General features: G+C 35.7%; 1 protein-coding gene across 1 annotated transcript in view; it reads left to right on the forward strand.

Moving 5' to 3' along the window:
• LOC107670264 (rho guanine nucleotide exchange factor 26) overlaps window positions 1-20,717 on the forward strand; it is an 82,118-nt gene that overhangs the window by 52,973 nt on the left and 8,428 nt on the right. The window contains exon 12 of the mRNA XM_016462807.1: window positions 14,616-14,825. Within this exon, the coding sequence (XP_016318293.1) occupies window positions 14,616-14,825 (210 nt within the window). The remainder of the gene's footprint in view (window positions 1-14,615; window positions 14,826-20,717) is intronic.

Raw genomic sequence — 20,717 nt, forward strand, 5'->3', positions numbered from 1 at the left:
TAGACCAATTATAAATGGCTAAAGACATAAACCATCCTCTCTCTCTCTCTCTCTCTCTCTCTCTCTCTCTCGGGAGACTTTTTTTGAGTGTTGTATCAGACGATAGTATGAAAAGCAACTAATGAAACATTTCTTTGACCTGACTTGAGACGTTATTAGCGAGGTAAAGTCTTAATATACATTTAATGGTTGTTTTTTTATTATTTTATTATTATTGAAAATGTTTGCAGTAGCTATATTAGAATAATATAAAATCTAAATAAACAAAATGGATTGGCATTAATCTAATATCCCCAATTAAATTTAAATAAACATGACGGATACAATCAAAAAGACATTTAGGCTAACTCTGATAGAGTGATGTATATCGTAATAATTAGCAATTGACAGTGCAACGCCTGCATATCAATCTTGTTGTATCCTTATAATAATGGATACAGCACTGTGCATCCTGGCGATAACATAAGAAATGCAGGCTATTAAAAATAAATAAATAAATAAATAAAGCTTTGAAGTTGCCGGTATAGACGAAAACATCGCGGATGAAAGTATGAAAAGCAACTAATGAAACATTTCTTTGACCTGACTTGAGACGTTATTAGCGAGGTAAAGTCTTAATATACATTTAATGGTTGTTTTTTTATTATTTTATTATTATTGAAAATGTTTGCAGTAGCTATATTAGAATAATATAAAATCTAAATAAACAAAATGGATTGGCATTAATCTAATATCCCCAATTAAATTTAAATAAACATGACGGATACAATCAAAAAGACATTTAGGCTAACTCTGATAGAGTGATGTATATCGTAATAATTAGCAATTGACAGTGCAACGCCTGCATATCAATCTTGTTGTATCCTTATAATAATGGATACAGCACTGTGCATCCTGGCGATAACATAAGAAATGCAGGCTATTAAAAATAAATAAATAAATAAATAAAGCTTTGAAGTTGCCGGTATAGACGAAAACATCGCGGATTAATTTAGACATTAAAGTTTTTACATTGTAATGTAATGTAGGTCATCGTGTAGATATGTAACGTAGGTCAAAAACCCTTGCTACATGTATTGCGTTAGACTTCACTTAGACCAAGTCATTAGACTAAGTCGCTGTGGATAAAAGCATCTGCAAAATGATAAAATGTAAATAAAAATATGAATTTATTCGAGACCTACTACAGCGCATGCGTGTAAAATATCCACTACGTAGTGGATATAGTCCAGCTACGTCATCGTACTGCAAGCTGCAGCAAGGACAGACTCTTGTATTCTAGTAAAAACGAAAGAATAGCAATGATCGGGTAAACCACTATAAAGTTGATGTCGCTATAGAGTTAGAACCGGTGAATGCGGTTTACAGGTTTCATAGAAAGAATGATGTGTGCCAAATGAGTCCGCATGCGTGTAAAATATCCACTACGTAGTGGATATAGTCCAGCTACGTCATCGTACTGCAAGCTGCAGCAAGGACAGACTCTTGTATTCTAGTAAAAACGAAAGAATAGCAATGATCGGGTAAACCACTATAAAGTTGATGTCGCTATAGAGTTAGAACCGGTGAATGCGGTTTACAGGTTTCATAGATAGAGAATTATGTGCGCCAAATGAGTCACTGTAGAAACCGAATACTTCAGTGGTTGCGGACGAAATAGCTCAAATCGAGAGCCAACGCAAACGCAATGACGTGAAATAAAACATCCTCGTGTTTTAAAGAAGAGTGGCTTGATTAAGTGCTGGAAATAGTGGATGATTGGCACAGAACGGTAACAAAACTCAGCAGGGCCATGCAGAGACCATTGGAGGGGCAAGTGCTCAAAGTATAAAAGGGGCACATGGAGCACGGCTTTTAATAGGGCTGTGCTCCTTGCTGATAGGTGTATCGAAACAGATGCTTCTGTATAGCAGCAAATGCCGCGACGCAGTTTTGAAAAAGAAACAGAACAGAAAAGACCATTTTAAGTTTAAAACTTAAAGAAATGTTTCTTTGCACCTCTTAATCACTCTGGAATTAGAAACGGAATTATATTAGGCCTATTATTATTATTATTATCGAGTTTACAGGGTATGGTGGTTTTGCTGTTGTAAACACTACTGTTGTTGTAGAAAAAATATATTTCTGTCTTATTTAAAATAGAATTATATTCTAATCCTGTTCTGAATTTATTAATTTTTTGAATGATAATGATAATAAAAACAGGATTGATAAGTATAAATCGGAGGATGAGAAAATCACTATAAGCCTGTTTTATCAGTGTTGTGATAATTATTTTTAAGGCACTCTACGTATCTTAAATAATTAATGTAATAATAAAAGTTCAAAGCAATAGTTTTTAGTCAGATAACATAAAGACAAGACCCCTCGACGCCCTCTTTTTCCAATCAAACAGCAAGAACGAAAGAGAACAGGCACCTTTATATTGCTGTGTGTGTAGAATGTTAGCTGCATTTTTAATATTTAATTTTAGTGAAATGTAAATTCGTCCCCCACACTTTATTCGGGCAGGTGTGTTCACATAGAGGTTTCTAGATTTAAATCTAGATTTAAAATCAAAGAGACAGTATCGATAGTCTATGCATGACCTGACGTTTTTTTCGTATCCAAAATGAGAAGTGAATATCTGGATGCAGTGTATGTTTAATTCATACTCGAAGCCGGAGGGCGCTCTCGTGCAGAAAGTCCAAAACAGACTCATAGAAGGAATGACTTATGACATACAGGAAATCCCTAATATGGACAAAAGCATCGGGCTATTGCTGAGTTGAATAAAAAGCAGAAAAAACGTGAAGACAATAAACACACGATTGCTAAAATATACGGTTTATGTGTGTTTTTCAAGTTATCTCCAGGTAATAAATAAACTATATGAATAATGCTGATTATATATAATAACTGATTAACATATAATTTAGTAGCCTATAGAAACTATAGAATATATTTCCTGCCTTATTCTGTGAGGAAAAGGTGCTCATAGTAGCCTTTATAAACGATCATAAAATTATCATTAGGAAAATATTGAACAAAAATATTATAGCCCCTTGCTGCAGCTAACCTTACTTCCACAGGCTACAAACAGCAATATAAACAACAGCTGTGCATGCTCTCTTCACGCCGTTCTTGTAAAAGAATAATAATTTAATAATATAAGTATACAAGCACACCGCTCCTCTGAGAACTCCACTTACCAGCAGCCGTGGACGTTATGAAGGCATCCTGGTAGTGCGCTAAATTAAAAGTGTCTGAACGTGAGGGATCGTCCCGGATGAGATCGTCAGGTGAAAGGTCATCATCATGTGGATAATTTTATTTACGGCGTAAAATTATTATTCATAAATTTTACTAATAGTTAGATCGGGCAGGCCTTCACAAAATGGTGTTTAATTACAAAAAAAAAAAAAAAATTGCCTTGACAAAAGGGCACTTTGGGCATCAAGGGGAAAAGGGGCAGGTGCTCAAGCACCCACCGCACCCCCCTCTGCATGTGCCTGAAACTCAGAGACATTCATTTACAGTCACACACAGGTGTATTGTGCAAACTGTACTTCATAGGGATGTTTAGATAGCTATAGAAGAATTCACGTTCACGTTTTTAGTGTTGAAACTGTTGTGCTGCTTAATATTTTTTTTTTTATTGTGCTTTTTTGATTATTTGATTAGGTTAATAAAAAGTTAAAAAGAACAGCATTTATTAAAAAATAGAAATCTTTTCTAGCAATATAAGTCTTTACTATCACTTTTTATCCATTTAACATCCTTGCTGAATAAAAGTATTAATTAAAAAAAAAAAAAAAAAGAGAGAGAAAATTTACTGACCCCAAACTTTTGAATAGTATAGTGTATATTGTAACACAAAATTTCTATTTTGAATAAACACTGTTCTTTTTAACTTTTTATTTATCAAAGAATCCGATACAGCCTTGATGAGCCTAAGAAACTTCTTTTAAAAATGTACTGATCCCAAACGTTTGAACGGCAGTGTTATTATACTGTAAAAATATTTTCTCAGGTAACCTAAAATGTACATCATTTAGTTACATCAAGGGTCAAATCAAATATAAATAGCACATTAGTTAAAAGTTACACACTTTTTTTGTGTACGCGCTGTACAGGTCTGGTATAAAGAATGTTTTTGCTCAGGTGGCCGAAAATGTCCGTCCAATAGAGAAAAGTTTTGCTCAGCATGAAAAAAAATTTGAGGAAACATTGATTGTATCAATATATAGAGTAAAAATAGTATTATCGAGTAATCTGTGTTTGTCTGTCACAAGGTTTTTTTCAGCCCGTTTGTATAGTGTCTGCTCCCTGCTGCTACAACAGTGCCAGTCATTCTGTGAATGAGTCATGTAGTTAGCAGAGCTCCTTTTTTGTTGTTGTTGTTCTGGTCATTTTTGGGAACATTCTGCACGCTATGACAAAGGGGATAACCTCCAAGAAAGTAAGATGGTTTTCATTTATACTCCATTCTGGCAAATACGGCCCATAAACACTCTGTCTGGGATTTAACAGAAAAATAAAGAAAGGGGGAAAAAAAAGGTTTATTCAGTCAATGTGTGATGTTCATTCTGATACGAGGTCTGTATAGTATGTGTGGGGAGTTACGCTACTTGCTCAGATCTGAAGCAAAAAAAAACCTGTGCACACCATCACACTCTCCACTCTATCCCTCTTTTCATTTCCTCTCTCTCTCTCTCGCTCTCTCTCTCTCTCTCTCTCTCTCTCTCTCTGTTTTTCCGGTCCACTGTTTTTTACTAATTTTCTCTGGTTATGTAACTCGTGCTGAAAAGCAGCTGGTTATTTTTCCTCCTTTTTATTTATTAATCTCTCTTTCTCACAGATAAACATTCACACATGTATAGGCAGAAGTCTTTGCTTTATTTTGCATATCCATTTTGGATAATAATAAGGTTTATAAGTGTTATAAACAATAGAAAAGGACAGTTCAGTACACTGTTGTTAGGTGTCGAATGATTAAATTATTTTATGAGTATCAGAGTGTAAGTGTACAAGAAGTTTAACAAAAGATTCAGTGTCATGTAGCAATGACATCATCCATCTCTTGGATTTTTATTTATCTAAATACAGCATTCCTTTCATACCAGCACAGGGGCCTGTGTGTGTGTGTGTGTGTGTGTGTGTGTTTGGATGAATGTGTGTGAATGTTTTGTTCTGGTGCTGGAACATTTCTTGGCTGCTGGAGAGGATGTCATTACAGATTGAACATCTGATTGCTCAACTGATAGAAACTTCCTGCTGGATACTGTAATAAGTAGTTATAATATGATATGTCAGGAGCAGACGGTAGTATAATTGTCCAGCACTCGGATGGGAAAGCTGGTTAAAATTTGATTAGTGCCAGTCCAGGTGCCCCCTGGGGCCAGGACTGAGACAGGTAGATATTGTCGGTGTCTCAGACAGATTGCCAGGGCCTGGGCTAAATGGGCAGGATTGTTATATATTTGTGTGTACACATCCACACAAACTAATGAACGTGTGGACACACATGGGGTGGGCATTATGATCTAAATCTTATTCACGATAACAAAATATATCGCAGTACAGCTATTTTATTTATTTAATAGGGCAAATACAATAAATCAAAGATACAAATGACAAAAACATTGTTTTAAGTTTTTCAAGTACACTAAGTCTAGCATTCAGGTTAGAAATACTATAGAAATGGAATAATCAAATGTAAAATAAAACTATGCATATTCACTCTTCTGAAATAAATATACACTGATTCTTATTAAAACTCCTCAAGTGCATTAGTGCCCGCTCACTTTTTCAACAGCGCAGGTTCCGGATGCATGTTTTCCATAGAGTTTTTAAAAATGTCTTTGTTAAAGCGTAATCAGAGGGGGACAAAGTACACAACTGTATTACTTGAGTGAAAGTACAGATACTACTGGTCAAATACTACTCCACTACAAGTGAAAGTTGTAAAGACAGGTTTTTACTTAAGTAAAAGTACGAAAGTACATGCTTTTAAAAGTACTTAAGTATCAAATGTAAAAAGTAAATGCATTGTTTTATTGTCACGTTGTATACTTACAATACCTTATGCCACTAATGCAACCTACTGAATACACTGATTAGCTTGTATTATCTTTGGAATTAAGAGCTTTTATGTTACCAAACTTAGAAATGGAACAACTGAATGAAGATAATCAACTTTATTTAACACTCCTACAGCTACATTGAACTCATTTTAATACTTGTTTAAAAGTTACAAAGTTCTTTTTCAAAGAGATATTGAAGGCTATGATATAGTTCATTTTAGGCAAACAAAGCAAACATTGAAAAGAAAACAAATCTTTAGTCTTTTCAGAATACTGGAACATACTCTCTCAATATGGCCATGGGTGTGCAAGTTGCACCAAAGAACCGTCTTTTTGAATTTTGCCATCAACTGATTGGTGTTCAGAAAATGCTCATAAATCAGTGAACGTCACAACATGTGGCTAGGGTTTGGTATTGTTTTCATTTTATCCATTCCGATTCTGATTCTGCTTATTGATTTCAATTCTTATTGATTCCCAGTTTAGATTCCAAAGTTGTAAAAAAGTGAAGTAAAACATTTTGACCTGTGTGATCATACAAAAAAAAATGTATATTATAAAATAAAATAATGTTGAGATTTATATACTTCCTTGACCAGTTTTTAGCAGCAATTTACCAGTAGGCCTGAGTAGTAAGGTATTTTATAAATGGTAATAGCAGCCATTTTTGACTGATATATTAGCCTACCATTTGTATTGCCATAGTTTAACTACAAATATTAAACTATAGTTACTATAATAAAACTGTTAAATTTGTGGTTACTGTTTTACTACAAATAGCATAATTATGGTTACTATAGTGAGAGAATAGTACATTTGTGGATACTGTGATTTTACCACAAATACCATAGTTAAACTATTTACTATAGTAAAAACATGGTTAATTTAATGAGTTACACTTACACATACACACATACACATGCGAGTTCACACAGAATAAAAACTATACATTTTCTCTGTCATGTAGATCAAGGTGTAGGTAATTTTTATTTACCGTATGCCGATCATTTATCTTCTATGATCTTTGATCGCAGCGCTCGTAGCACTGTATGTGATGCCTACGTAAGGCATCACATACAGTTGTCTATTTAAAATCAATGTGGTGAACACACAGATGATCACACCACACTATAAATATCTGCCTTTTTCACCTTTTATTATCTTATTTGGCTTTTTAGAGCACTTTTAGCAGTGCGGTAGCGCAGACGTTTACATTAGTTTAGCGAGGAAGGTCCCGAGTTTGCCAGATTTGCGTAAAAAAAAATCAGCCAAACATCCATTCAAAGCTAGGCGGAAAACTGCAGGCTTAGAAATACTGTAAGGCTTGGCAACACTGGAAGGTCCTGGCAGATCACAGGCCGGATTTTCGCAGAAAAAAAAGAGTTAATTGAATCTGAAAATGCACACACTGGAAAAACTGCTACATATAACGACTTTCTACTTGGGGACCTTGATATAAATGTAGCGGAGTAAAAAGTACGATATTTGTCTTTCAAATGTAGTGAAGTTGAAGTAGCAAGTTTCCAGAAAAAATAATACTCAAGTAAAGTACAGATACTCGAAAAGTGTACTTAAGTACAGTACTCAAGTAAATGTACTTCGTTACTGTCCACCTCTGAGCGTAATAAGCCATGAACCAAGCCAACCAGTTACAAGGAGAATCATGACATTACAATCTTTTTATTTGAAGCAAAAAAGAAAATGAAAATCGGACAAAAAATACAAAGGTACAAAACTGTGTACTTAATGGCATTAGTGAGAGAAAGAACTACAAAAGAAGTTATGAGACGAAATGGGCTCTGTCCTGCTCGTGTCCTACAGCCACTAAGTGCAAAGTGGGATGGTCTCTGTGGGGAAACGTAATTAAACTTCAGTTAGTTAGTTACTAAACTTCTGTTGCTTTCCATATTTTGTATTGGACTTTGTATTGTTTTAATGCACCTTTAAATGATATTAAAAGCATAATTTGTATATTGTGAATTATTTAAACAAAATTAGTTTCACAGTGTTAATACAAAGGGCAAAAGAGTAAATTTTCATAAATTGTTGCTGAAATGGAGAACAGTACTGCTTCGCTGACTAGCAGCACTGAAAAAAAAAGAGCCCAGAGTTTGTAGTGAACATTTTTTGGAGGAAGATTACATTGAGGTGGAAACTTTTGAGCCATTGTTCACTGCACCAACAGACTTAAGCCTAAAGTTGCTCAGTCTTTTCACTGGAGCCAACCAACCCCATTATGTAGACAACTACATCACTCCACAACGTGGTGGCTCACTAGCTAGGCAGCTAGGTAGAAATGATGAAAATATATTTGTCATATCTGTTGTTTAACAACTTTTTAAAATCAGATTTTAGGCAAAGCTAATTTTCAACATGCATGTTTCATAACTTTAAAACTTTGATTACTCGCCAAGCGAAATCTGAATTTGGGATTGTATGCTGTCTGAAAGAGGCGGCTTTCTGTGTGTACTCTTTGATTTTTTTCTTTCAGGTGTTCTTTGAAAGTTCATTTTGCAGCATTTCGAAGTTCATTTTGCAACTCTTTATGAAACAGATACGTTTGGTTATTGATTATGATTGGCTGAGCCACACATGAATCAACTGTAAAATACAGTTGTAATATTTGTGACCCGTGCTGTCAAAATTAGTGGGAATGCGCATGTGCACGGACTAATTTTGAGCTACAGGCAACAAAAGTGAAAAATGTCGATTTTGACGTTTTCACAAAAATTTGTTCATTAAGCCCTCGTCTAGCGATCCCAATGCTCCAAATAATCATTTTAGATGTTTAATTACCTTTATTTGTACATTTTCTGAGAAGAGTACCTTTTCTCCGCTCGTTTCTCACGCTGACTGTCATCCGAAGCGCGCGCATAAAGGCGCTTCAGACTGCGGGTGATCCCAATACATATACACAGAATTACAGTATTTAAGTATTCACACAAACATAATCATAAAATGTCTTATGTGAACATTTGGGGAAAAACATCTGGTGTGTAACATTATATTCAGGGCCGCTGCTGGCCAAATGGGTGCCCTAAGCAGTATTGTATTGTTGTGTCCCCTCCCCCAAATATTATGGAAATAAAAAGCAAAAAACAAACACCTACTATAGGGGTCAAAATAGAACTTTAATAAAATTAAACATAAAAGTAAATAAATAAATTGTAATTAAAATGTATTATTTAAAAATTACAATTGTAGCTCTACAGCAAAATAAAAAAAAATACAAACTAAAATTACACACATTAAATAAAACATTTTAAATTATTAAATATTATCAAAATAAACAATAATAAATTGAATCAAAAATCGATAGATGCTATTTACACTAAGTGAAATAGCATATTTTCTTAGCAACAGATGCTATTTACACTATTTTCTTAACGATATGCTTTACACCAAGTGCAAAAAGCTATAGATTCCATTTACACTAGGATAAAATACCAGGATTTTCTGCTATTTATACTAATTTCAAATAGTGGCAATTATCTGCACCTCAATATTGTCGTAAATTATAAAACAGTATGCAATAATAACGTATTGAGTGTAAATTTTAATTTTAATTCAATTTAAAAAATGGATGCCACCTTATTGGGACAATAAAGCCCTCCCTACACCTACTCTAACCCTACCCGATACTTTATTTTCAACTTTTCGATTATTTCCTTAATTTTTATTGGAAATAAATGCCTTTCCTTTGAGATATGAGATTGGAAAAGGGAGAGAAAAAAAAAGTTCGGCAAAAGGCAGATTTGAACTTGGGTCGATCGCGTCAAAACGACTACAGTACACACTTTACCATCTACGCCACTGGAGCTGTTTCTTGCTAATTGTCTTTTGTAGTGTTGACTAGACCAATCACAGGTAGGTGGGCGAAGTTAGTGTAAATAGCTTCTGCCAACAAGGCGGCCTATTTGCACTTAGTGTAAATAGACTCTCCGAAAATCAACACTGATTTACTTCATCAGCTGGAGCATTCCAAATTTCAAAATTTACAAAGGCATATGATAATTAAATGATCATATGATAATTAAAACGTTAATTAACGTTATTAATGTCAACAGCCAAAAAGGTTTCACAGGATTATGAACATACCTGAAAGGGATGCACAGGCTTCATCTTGGGCTTTTTTACTTTTTCTTTTCTCGGCGCCGGACTGCTGATGTTTTTTTTTTTCGGGCATAGTTCTCCATCAATTATGATCATTTGCAGTCAGCCGCACACATGAGGTGATGGCGGATGCGGGAATGGCGCGTCACGTGTGCTTAGCCTACTGACTACTGCGTTCACCCTAAAATGCATGTTTTTATAGCCTAATTATGTATATATGTTCATGTTTATATTTGTATTTATGTATATGCGTATGTTAATATTAATATAGAATGAAAGTTTTCCCCCGGGGGTTGGTGCCCTACGCAAACTGCGTACTCTGCGTATAGGGAGCTGAGGTACTGATTATATTAGACATGCGGTACTGATATTATTTTAACAATAAAAGAAAAGAGTGAATCACTCGCTGCTCTTGATTGAACTGCTTTTGTAGTTTTAATAATCAATTTATTTGTAATTAACAGACTAAAGGGAATTTTACATGTGATTATTTGTTTTTCTTACTTGAATACTTTTGTTTATATGTAAAATGAAAAAGGTAATGCATTATTTATTTATTTTTTTCATCTGTTCGTTTTTATAATAACAAAGATAAAATAAAAAATAGCTATATTGTGATTATTAATATAGTAATTATTATTAAGAAAAGAACTGGAGGAAAAGATGCAACGTTGCTCTGTGATTTTGCTTTAGAACCTTCAGAAAACTTTAACTCAATTGTTCTCAAAATTGACTTTGCTGACTCTATCGACATCAAACGGGTGTAGCTCAGTCATTTTTTGTCAGATTCCAACAAATCATACATCATTCTGAAGGCCTTTTAATGTGAACATAAAAAATAACTCATTTTTGAAAATTTGCTCATTGTGACTCATTTTGCCAGCACAAGGTCACATTTATTACATTTTGTCACTGTTTATTTGATGAAATCTTGCCAGGATCTGACTTTTTATTTTTATTCATTTATTTTTTAAAGCAATAAACCCCATGAAGCCATAGTTTACAGTGATTAGAACAGATCAAGGGGTTTGTCTTTTTTACAATGCCCCTTAGCTGTTCTAAAATCACATTTAAACCACAGCTTCTTGGGGCTTATTGTTTTATTTTAACTAAGTACGTCCTGCACTTTTTCCTCATTTATGCATGTTTCTTTATTGCTCTAATGTGTCAATAATATTAAGCAGTCCTGCACTGTACAGATATATTTATGTATCACAATATTGTATGGTTGAGCTGTCATTGTAGACTATAGGCTATATCATCATATAGCCGATACAAGACAGTGCTGCTTTGTTCTAAAGGGGTCATATGATGCGATTTCAATTTTTCCTTTCTCTCTGGAGTGTTACAAGCTCTTGGTGCATAAAGAAGATCTGTAAAGTTGCAAAGACTAAAGTCTCAGATCCAAAGAGATATTCTTTATAAAAGTTAAGAGTCAGCCACGCCTACCTAAAACGGCTCGTTCTAACATGCCCCCACATATCTACGTCAATATGTGGAAATATTAGCATAATGCCGCCCAAATGTGCACGCAAAGAAAGAAGGCGTGGTTTCAGGAACACACAAAATAATGATCTTTAAAATAGCATCATATGACCCCTTTAAATCTGCAGTTCTAGTTCTTCTGCTTTCCCTTTCTGAATGACAAATACAGACTACTGCCACCTGCTGGTATGGAGAGATTTCCTGTCTCCCAGGTGCAGAGCATACAGTCCGTTGTATTTTTTACAGTGAGTTCAAGCACAACGTTTTTACCTAGAAGCAGGTAATGTGAGTTGACACCACAGTCAGCTTCACACTCGTTCTTTTCCACTTTTAGTAGTTTTGAAAAGCTCTTTCTTTTGAAGCACGGTTGCACTGATATAAAAAGTATTTTAAAGATAAGAAATAATTATAAGCAATATATGGATTTTTAAATGTTATGGCAAAGAACTTATAAATGCCCACTAATTTTTATTTATTTATTTTTTTTGAACTAAAATCAATTTTCAATGGTGTAAGTGAATGCAGGCATCATAACATTTGGGCTGCTTATTAACATTCAGCTTCCTAATAGCTATTTTAGTTGGTCTCTGTCTCTCTGTCACACTGACTCTTTCTTGGTCAGCTTGTTTCTTCCAGAATTTAGTTTAATTGTAATGGTCCCTCTCTGTCTGTGGAATGTAAATGGCATTGTGATTGTGTTGGGCAGAGCCCAGAGGTTGTTCAGGAACTGAACAGGAGGATCTGACTCCAATTATTCAATTATCTCTCTACACAAACACAGTTTCAGTTAATTATCTGGCTAAAGACATGCTGACTAATGCTACACCACTAGCATTTATATGCTTTAAAGTGCTATACTGTAAATAGCACTTGCATACACATGAACATGCTAAATCAAACAGTCAAAAGTCAGTGTTAGAGGTCAAACATGGTCTCAGATCATTGTTTAATAGAGAAATATTTTATCTTTACTGCAGACAGAAATACAGTTTGTTTAATATATTGTACAGATGGATCAGTTGTTTTTATAACAAATGTGTCAGGACATCTTTCTACAAATTTAAGTAGACAAATTTGTATTTTATTGTTTTACAAATATGTCAAGGACATTTTTCACTTCCTTAACCCTCTGGGGTCTGAGGGTGTTTTGGGGCCCTGGAGAAGTTTTGACATGCCCTGACATTTGTGCTTTTTTGAGTTGCTTATAAACATTTTAATGGCTAAATTAGTAGCACCATAATCAGCACAAACTGGGCTACAATAATATGTGGGCAGCATGTATGTATGTGATTGTGTTTTTGAGAAAACAACGTTTATGCGTGCTTAGTGAAAAACTAAAATTTTAAAGTCACTGAAATAAGGCCATAAAACACATACAGAACATTTGTTCACAAGACTTTTGAGAACTGGATCTTGAAGTCTAGAGTTTTTGCATCAGAATGATGCGAAAATCATCTTGTTTACTCACTCACAGAAAACAATATATTGATTTAAATTTTCTAAGACACATTTTGTGTAGAAAAGGGATATGCGAGGGGGCGTGAATGGTCATGGATAATGCTGTGACTCACACCTGAGAAGACAAAGGCCTGCATAATGAGCCTTTCAGTCAGGTATGTGACAGAGGGAATTGCTACAAGAAAGAATATGAGGAAAAAAGAATTGTATCTATTTTTTGTTTATAGTTTATATAGAATATATATAACTATCACATCATTTTGGGAGTGTGTGCATCACATGGTCTTAGCTGTGGTCCAGGTTGTTGTGCGGGCAGGAATCTCAGAGCCTGTGGAACGTCAACATCAGTCTGTTTTCCATGACCGAGTGGGCTGCTTATTTTCTTTGGCTCTCTACTGTTATTCTCACATCTGAAATAAAAAAGTAAGCATGCGGTTTACACAAACTACATTATTAACATTATTATGATGTTCACTGATACTAGTACTAATTTATCGAAACAAAGAACACAATTACCACATAGCAAAAATAGTGTACCATACAGCAAATAAATCAAATGAAAGTAACATCTGTAAAATAGTGAATGCGCACTTACTCTAAGATTCTGAATGGAGTTGAAACTGAAACTGAACGAGCGCCCCCTTACTGTGAGAGATGCAGGTGAAGGCAAGAGTGGTGTATTCAGTCCTAAAATAATTTTATAAACAATTGTTAGCATTTTTATATTTAAATAAATAAATAAAATTGCATTAAATGGATAGTTCACCCAAAAATGAAAATTCTGTTATTTACTCGTCCTCAACCAATAATAATAGTCAAGTGAAGTCACCTTTGTTTATATAGTGCTTTATACAATACAGATTGTGTCAAAGCAGCTTTACAGTATTAAACAGGTAAATTGTGTGTCGATAATGAAAGAGGACAATAGAAAACACTCAATGTTTCAGTTAAAGTCAGTTCATCATTGATTCAGTGATGTCATCGTCCAGCTCAGTTCAGTTCAAATAGTATCTGTGCAATCAAATCGACAGAAATTAAGTTAATAACAACAATAATAACTTGAGATATTTCTCAAAATATCGTCTGTATGGTTCACCTATATTCTCCAATTTTTTGTAAGTGACGTGACATGTGCGCCCCGGGGAGCTCAGTGGGGGTTCAGTGCCTTGCTCAAGGGCACCTCAGTCGTGGTATTGAAGGTGGAGAGAGCGCTGTACATTCACTCCCCCCACCTACAATCCCTGCCGGTACGAGACTCGAACCCGCAACCTTTGGGTTACAAGTCCGACTCTCTAACCATTAGGCCACGACTTCCCAGTAGCTCTACCATGCACTGTAAGTGATTCCTTAATTTTATAATAAAAATGCAAAAGTACAATTGTTTGTGAGTGATGGACTTGGAGTTCCACCACAAGTATATGTCTGATAAAAGTGATTTAACCTTTAATATTTCTTTAATCTAAATCTCTGACTCTCTCTGTCTGTCTTTTTCAGTGAGGAGAGTTATACAGTTATAGACTACGCACTTAGAGATCAGATCTGTGTGGGGTCGTGTCAGGCAGAAGACCTGAATCTCTCTCCAGTCCGTGGCACTGCGGGAATGCTGACGTCACGACAGAACGTGGCCATCTACCTGTTCCAGATCAGATTCCGCAGCAACCACTCTGGTGACAATGTGACCATGGTCTTGGGGGTGGAGCTACTGTAAGTATTTGCATATCAGTTCAGCAATTTAATAATAATAATAATAATAAGGTCACACTTTAGTTTGGGGACCAATTCTCACTATTAACTCATAATTAACTAATAAGGCATTAATATGTGCTTCATAAGTACTAATAAACAGCCAATATGCTTGTAATATGCATGCTAATAAGCAACTAGTTAATAATGAGAACAGGTCCCTAAACTAAAGTGTTACCAATAAGGATAATGAAATCTTAAAAAGTCTTTGGAATTTAATATAATTTGGGGGGGAACAAAAAATCCTAAAATATTTAATTGGCCAGAAAGTCAGCTACAACTACAGTTGGGGTCTGTAAGATTTTTTAATGCTTTTAAAAGAAGTCTCTTATGCTCAACAAGGCTGCATTTATTTGATCAAAATGACTGTAAAAACAGGAAATGTGGATTACTATTAAAATCTATTTTAAAATCTATTTTCTATTTTGAAATAATTTTCAGTATAATTTATTTCTGTGATGGTCAACCTGAATTTTCAGAAATCATTCTAATATGATGATTTTGTGCCAAAGAAACACTTATTATTATTATTATTATTGTCTTTACTGTAACTTATGAATGTATCATTGCTGAATGTGTTATTATTAATATCATTCATGCATTTATTTATTTATTTATTTCATCTTACTGACACTCAACTTTTGAATGCTTGTGTAAACTCATTGTGTCAAAGATGTGGGAACCATGACTTGGTGCGTTTAGTTTGCTTATCTTCAAATCAACATGCTTACACCTTCATTTATGTCGCTTGATGAGTAATGTGACAGATTTTAACTGCTCCTTCACAGGGAGTTTCTATGTGTTTTACCACCCCATCAGTCATCACACTGCAGGAGTGAATGTACCAGCACAAGATTTAACAGAATATAATCCTTTTTCAGGTATTCACCCAGTGTACTGAACAAACATGAACTGAGATATTGAGTATTGATTTGCTTTCCTGATCTACCTTATTCTTTCTCTTGTAATAGTGGTTGGTGGTTTTGAATCCGGGTTTGTTTGAAACTGTAGCTGGTGATGTACTTAGTGCCAAGAACTGAAAAAAAGGGTTTCACATAATCATCTTCCTCCCTTCTTCGGACCTTTAGAAATTAAGACCGTCATAGCTTCTGTATCTTTAAGACTTCTCCATGTAAATAACCTGTTCAGTTAAACATTCTTTCTGGCTCCACTGTGTCTGTAAACATATTTGCTTTAAAAGCTTGGGAAATGATACAGACCTTTAAACAGCAGTTAAATACCTTTGTCATCCAGTTAAATGGGTAATATGCTTTGGTTCCACGCAGTTGTTTGATAAGTTCTCAGTGTTCCATTTGGATATAAAAAATGCCTAGAAATGACAGTTCAGAAGGACAAGAGTCATATCAAAATACCAGAATATCAGATAGACTTGGGCAGTCCTATTGACTTGAGCCAGTAAATGACCACCTAGCAACCACCCAAAACACCCTAGCAACAGCATAGCAACATGAAAGCCACTCAGAACACCTAAGCAACCATATAACTCCCCCTTGGCAACCCCTCACAATGCTCTGAACATTGTAATGCTGAGTTTTGCATTTAAATTTAATTTAAGACGGTAAGATCTTATGTTTGCCTCTCTATTCTTTATTTTCATTCTCTCCCACTCTTTCACTCTCTCTTTCTCTCGCTGATAACATTATATTCTATTGAATAAAATATTATAATCTTTTTCAATTAAGCTTTTCAAGTAAGTGAATGAAGTAGCTGTCTTTTTAGGATCACATAACCCTGAGCAGAAGTTAGATCCTTACTTTCATTTATAAATGTAAACTTAAATGGAGAAACGCTTTTATAATGCCCAAAGATGCTGATTTGGTAGGCAGCTAGCTCACTAGGTTTTGAAACAGCCATAGATCATGACTGTGTGTTCCTGTAAATGAGATAACATGTTATCTGTTGCTGAAAGTGTAATTATAGCTTAGTATGTTGCCGTTCCACTTACATAACAAAGATGCCTATCTACTGTTGCTCTTGGTGAAGAGTCAGCATGACTGTAGTTCTTCTGAGGAACCTTCGTCAACACGAGACAAGTTCTCCCACATTTCTGGACCTCTGTCAGGCTCCACCCAATTGAGTGTCTAATAACACAGCTCGATACTGCTAAACCAGCTCTTCTGTCTGGTGTGAGTGGCACAATTCTCCCCCATGGTGGGTATGCATGAGTGTTATTGTTATGGATAGCCCCTGACTCCCCATTTCTTAGAAAATGATTTTGGAGTCCATTGTGACGTCATCAGCTACGTCTATGTGTGCTGTGCTCAGTCGACTGTAGAGACAGGGGAAGTTGTGGCCTAATGGTTAGAGAGTCGGACTCATAACCCAAAGGTTGTCTCACTGGCTCACTAAGTGCCTCATTTAGTATTCAGTAGGAATAACCATCAATACTGTAAGTGTAAATACTGTGCACCATATGTCCACTAAACTAAATTTATGCAGCCTCATTCAAGATACCTCATTCATCTTCATGTTTTTTAGATATTCCTCTGTTTCCTTACTGTGCCGCGGGTCGAGTTTGAATATTTACTTCCAGACGTACCTTCTACTGGTGCTCTGATGCCTTCATTGACTTTTCACCTTGTGTAAAATAATCTTTGAAGGTGATAGGTCTGGAATTTTGGCCTTCAGCTGTAGGAAGCATGTGGGAGCCTGCTAAAGCAGTGCAGCATGCAGGATACCAGACAGTGGAGATGTGAGGTCTTCTTGGTGCTGCTTGCCTTTCTGGTGTTTGGAAAATAAGGCTTGGTTGATACAAGTTATTGAAGTTGGCATGAAATGTAAAATCATCTATTCTTTAAATGCATGTTACATACAGGTCTTGGACAAAATAATGCGAAGAGCTGGGAAATAGGCACTATTGTGGTGTTTTAAGCTTCCAACCTTAGAATACATCCATACAACTTTTGAGTAGTCTAGTGGAATTTCGTCTATCAAAACATCTGCCAGTTGTTTCAGCGAAGTTGAAGGAAGCAATCTTCTTCCCAATCTTCTCTCCAAAACTGTTCACAGTGGTTTGATATTTTCAAGTCAGGTGATTAAGCTGACCAGGGCAGATGTTGATGTTGATGTCGAAGGTCTAACTGTCCAGGTTTTATGGTTATCACACAATCTTTTGTAGTGTCTGTGATTAAAGTTTTAGCAATTGCAGCTCTTTCATGGATGTTGATTTTCTGAAGTTTTTTAGGGCCCGAGCACCAATGGTGCGAGAGCCCTCCTGGAATTGCTTCTTCTTCTTCTTCTTCTTCTTCTTCTTCTTCTTCTTCTTCTCCAAAGTGAATTTCTTCTTCTTCTTCTTCTTCTTCTTCTTCTTCTTCTTCTTCTTCTTCTTCTTCTTCTTCTTCTTCTTCTTCTTCTTCTTCTTCTCTAAAGTGAATCACATTTTTGAGGGCCTAAACATGCTTGAAAACTCACAAAACTTTGCACATGCATCAGAACTGGCGAAAATTTACATCTGATATGGGTTTCAGAATTAGGTGTGGCAAAATGGCTCGATAGCGCCACCTACAAAATTTAATTGACATATAACAGTTCAATGTACTATATAAACATCATGTAAGTTTCAAAACTCAAACATTTCTCGTTAGTTTAAAAACAGCTTTTATTGAAACCAAGCTCAAAAAACGACTCGTTCTGGAATGTGCCACTTTATGACTTAATAGTGTGGCTAACCAATGCCTCCGCAGGAGAAGATCAACGCCTGCTTCTACGTCACTGCTTCTTTAGCCCCTCCCACTGATACGCGCTTGTAGTAGGAGAGGAAATACTACACTAGAGAGACGCAAACACAGGATTACTCCATCAACAGAACCATACAGTAGTGATGGGAGAAAAAAACCTTTTCGAAGCTTTGCAAAATGATTCACTGTTGTGTCAATGTGTGCTGCAACCAGTGTAGACAGAATCGCTGATTATAATGGCTTCTGTTGTCTATAGTTGCGTGCCGCCCCACTCGCATCCGGTGTAAACACGGGGTAAAGTGCTCCAGATCACGTCAGTGAAACACTGTTTGTTTGTTTGTTTGCTTTACTTTGCTACCGATTCATTTTTAAAAGACAGTATGATGCACTTTTTAAAGAAAAAGTAAACAAAGATGGCAGCACTGAGTCTGAGTGGATCCAACAGTAATGTCACAATACATAAGTGTGAGTAAATGTGCTTTACCACTATCGCATATATATTGATATATACTGAGTATTTATACGTTTATACGTATTTATAAGTTTTTAACCCAAATGACCCATGTTGTTTTCAGAGTATATCACTGCAGCATCCATCTGTTATTTTAATAAGCGAAACTGTTAGCCAATCATAGCAGTGGGCGTTTACTTGAATGCGCCCCGCCTATAAAAACTATGCAAAATCACACTAACATTATAAGTGAACCTAAGTGAACATTTTAAAATAATAATAATAAAAAAAATGCATGACCCCTTTAATAAGAGTCCTGTCCTGAACACATGCCCATATTCAGTTGTAGTCATAGCACCACCTGCTGCCAACAGGAAGTGGCATGTATTACGCTCTTCTTAGAGATTTAATGACATCAACATTATATTTGGTCAGTCTAATCTAAAGGCCTTTGTGATGTTAAATTGCAAAAATCTTGAGTTTTCGTTAAAGGGCGTGTCCGTGGCGGCCTGACAAATTTCGATATTTCGCCATTGGAAAATTACGTTGTTGTAACTCAGCCATACAATGTCCGATCTGCCCCAAACTTCACATGTTTGATAAGAGTCCTGGCCTGAACACATCTAAAGGGCAATATTCAGTTATAATCATAGCGCCACCTGCTGGCAACAGGAAATGTCTTGTTTTACACTAACTTAAACATACCATGTTCAATCTGCACCAAACTTCACATGTTTGATAAAAGTCCTGGCCTGAAGACATCTACATGACAATATTCAGTTATAGTCATAGTGCCACCAGATGGCAGCAGGACGTTTGGCACATATAAACGACTTTGACATATTCCTCATATACAGTGCCTTGCGAATGTATTGATATCCCTTAATTTTTTCACATTTTGTTTTGTTGCTGCCTTATGTTAAACTGCTTTAAATTAGTTTTTTTCCACAACAATCTACACTCCATACACCATGATTGTAAAGCAAAAAACAGGCTTTTAACATCTTTGCAAATGTATTAAAAATAAACACTAAAATGATTCCATTGCATAAGTATTCATCATATCTGGGACAGTTGAAATTTAGCTCAGGAGCATTAATTTTGCTTGTAGATGTTACCACACTTTGAGTGAAGTTAACCTGTGGCAAATTCAATTGAATGGGTATGATTTGGAATGGCACACACGTCTTATAAAATGTCTAACAGCTGATAATGCATGTCAGAGCAAAAACCAAGCCCTGAGGTCAAAAGAACTGCCTGTAGAGCTCAGAAAAAGGCTTGCGTCAAGCCACACATCTGTAGAAGAGTTCAGAAAAAACTCATTGAAGGGTCACAGAAGCATGTAGTCTCTGTTACCCTTAAAGGGGTCATATGATGCGATTTCAATTTTTCCTTTCTCTTTGGAGTGTTACAAGCACTCCAAAGCCCCTTCGGTGCATAAAGAAGATCTGTAAAGTTGCAAAGACTAAAGTCTCAAATCCAAAGAGATATTCTTTATAAAAGTTAAGAGTGAGCCACACCTACCTAAAACGGCTTGTTCTAACACGCCCCCACATATCTACCTCACTATGTGGGAAGATTTGCATAACGCCGCCCAAATGTTCACGCAAAGAAAGAAGGCGTAACTTTTATTCTCACTGTAGTATTGTTGACGCTGCAGCCATGTCGTGAAGACGCTGTGTGCTTTGTTGTGAAAGCGAAACT

This window comes from Sinocyclocheilus anshuiensis, unplaced genomic scaffold, assembly GCF_001515605.1.
Source record: "Sinocyclocheilus anshuiensis isolate Anshui unplaced genomic scaffold, SAMN03320099.WGS_v1.1 scaffold1017, whole genome shotgun sequence".
Taxonomy (NCBI): domain Eukaryota; kingdom Metazoa; phylum Chordata; class Actinopteri; order Cypriniformes; family Cyprinidae; genus Sinocyclocheilus; species Sinocyclocheilus anshuiensis.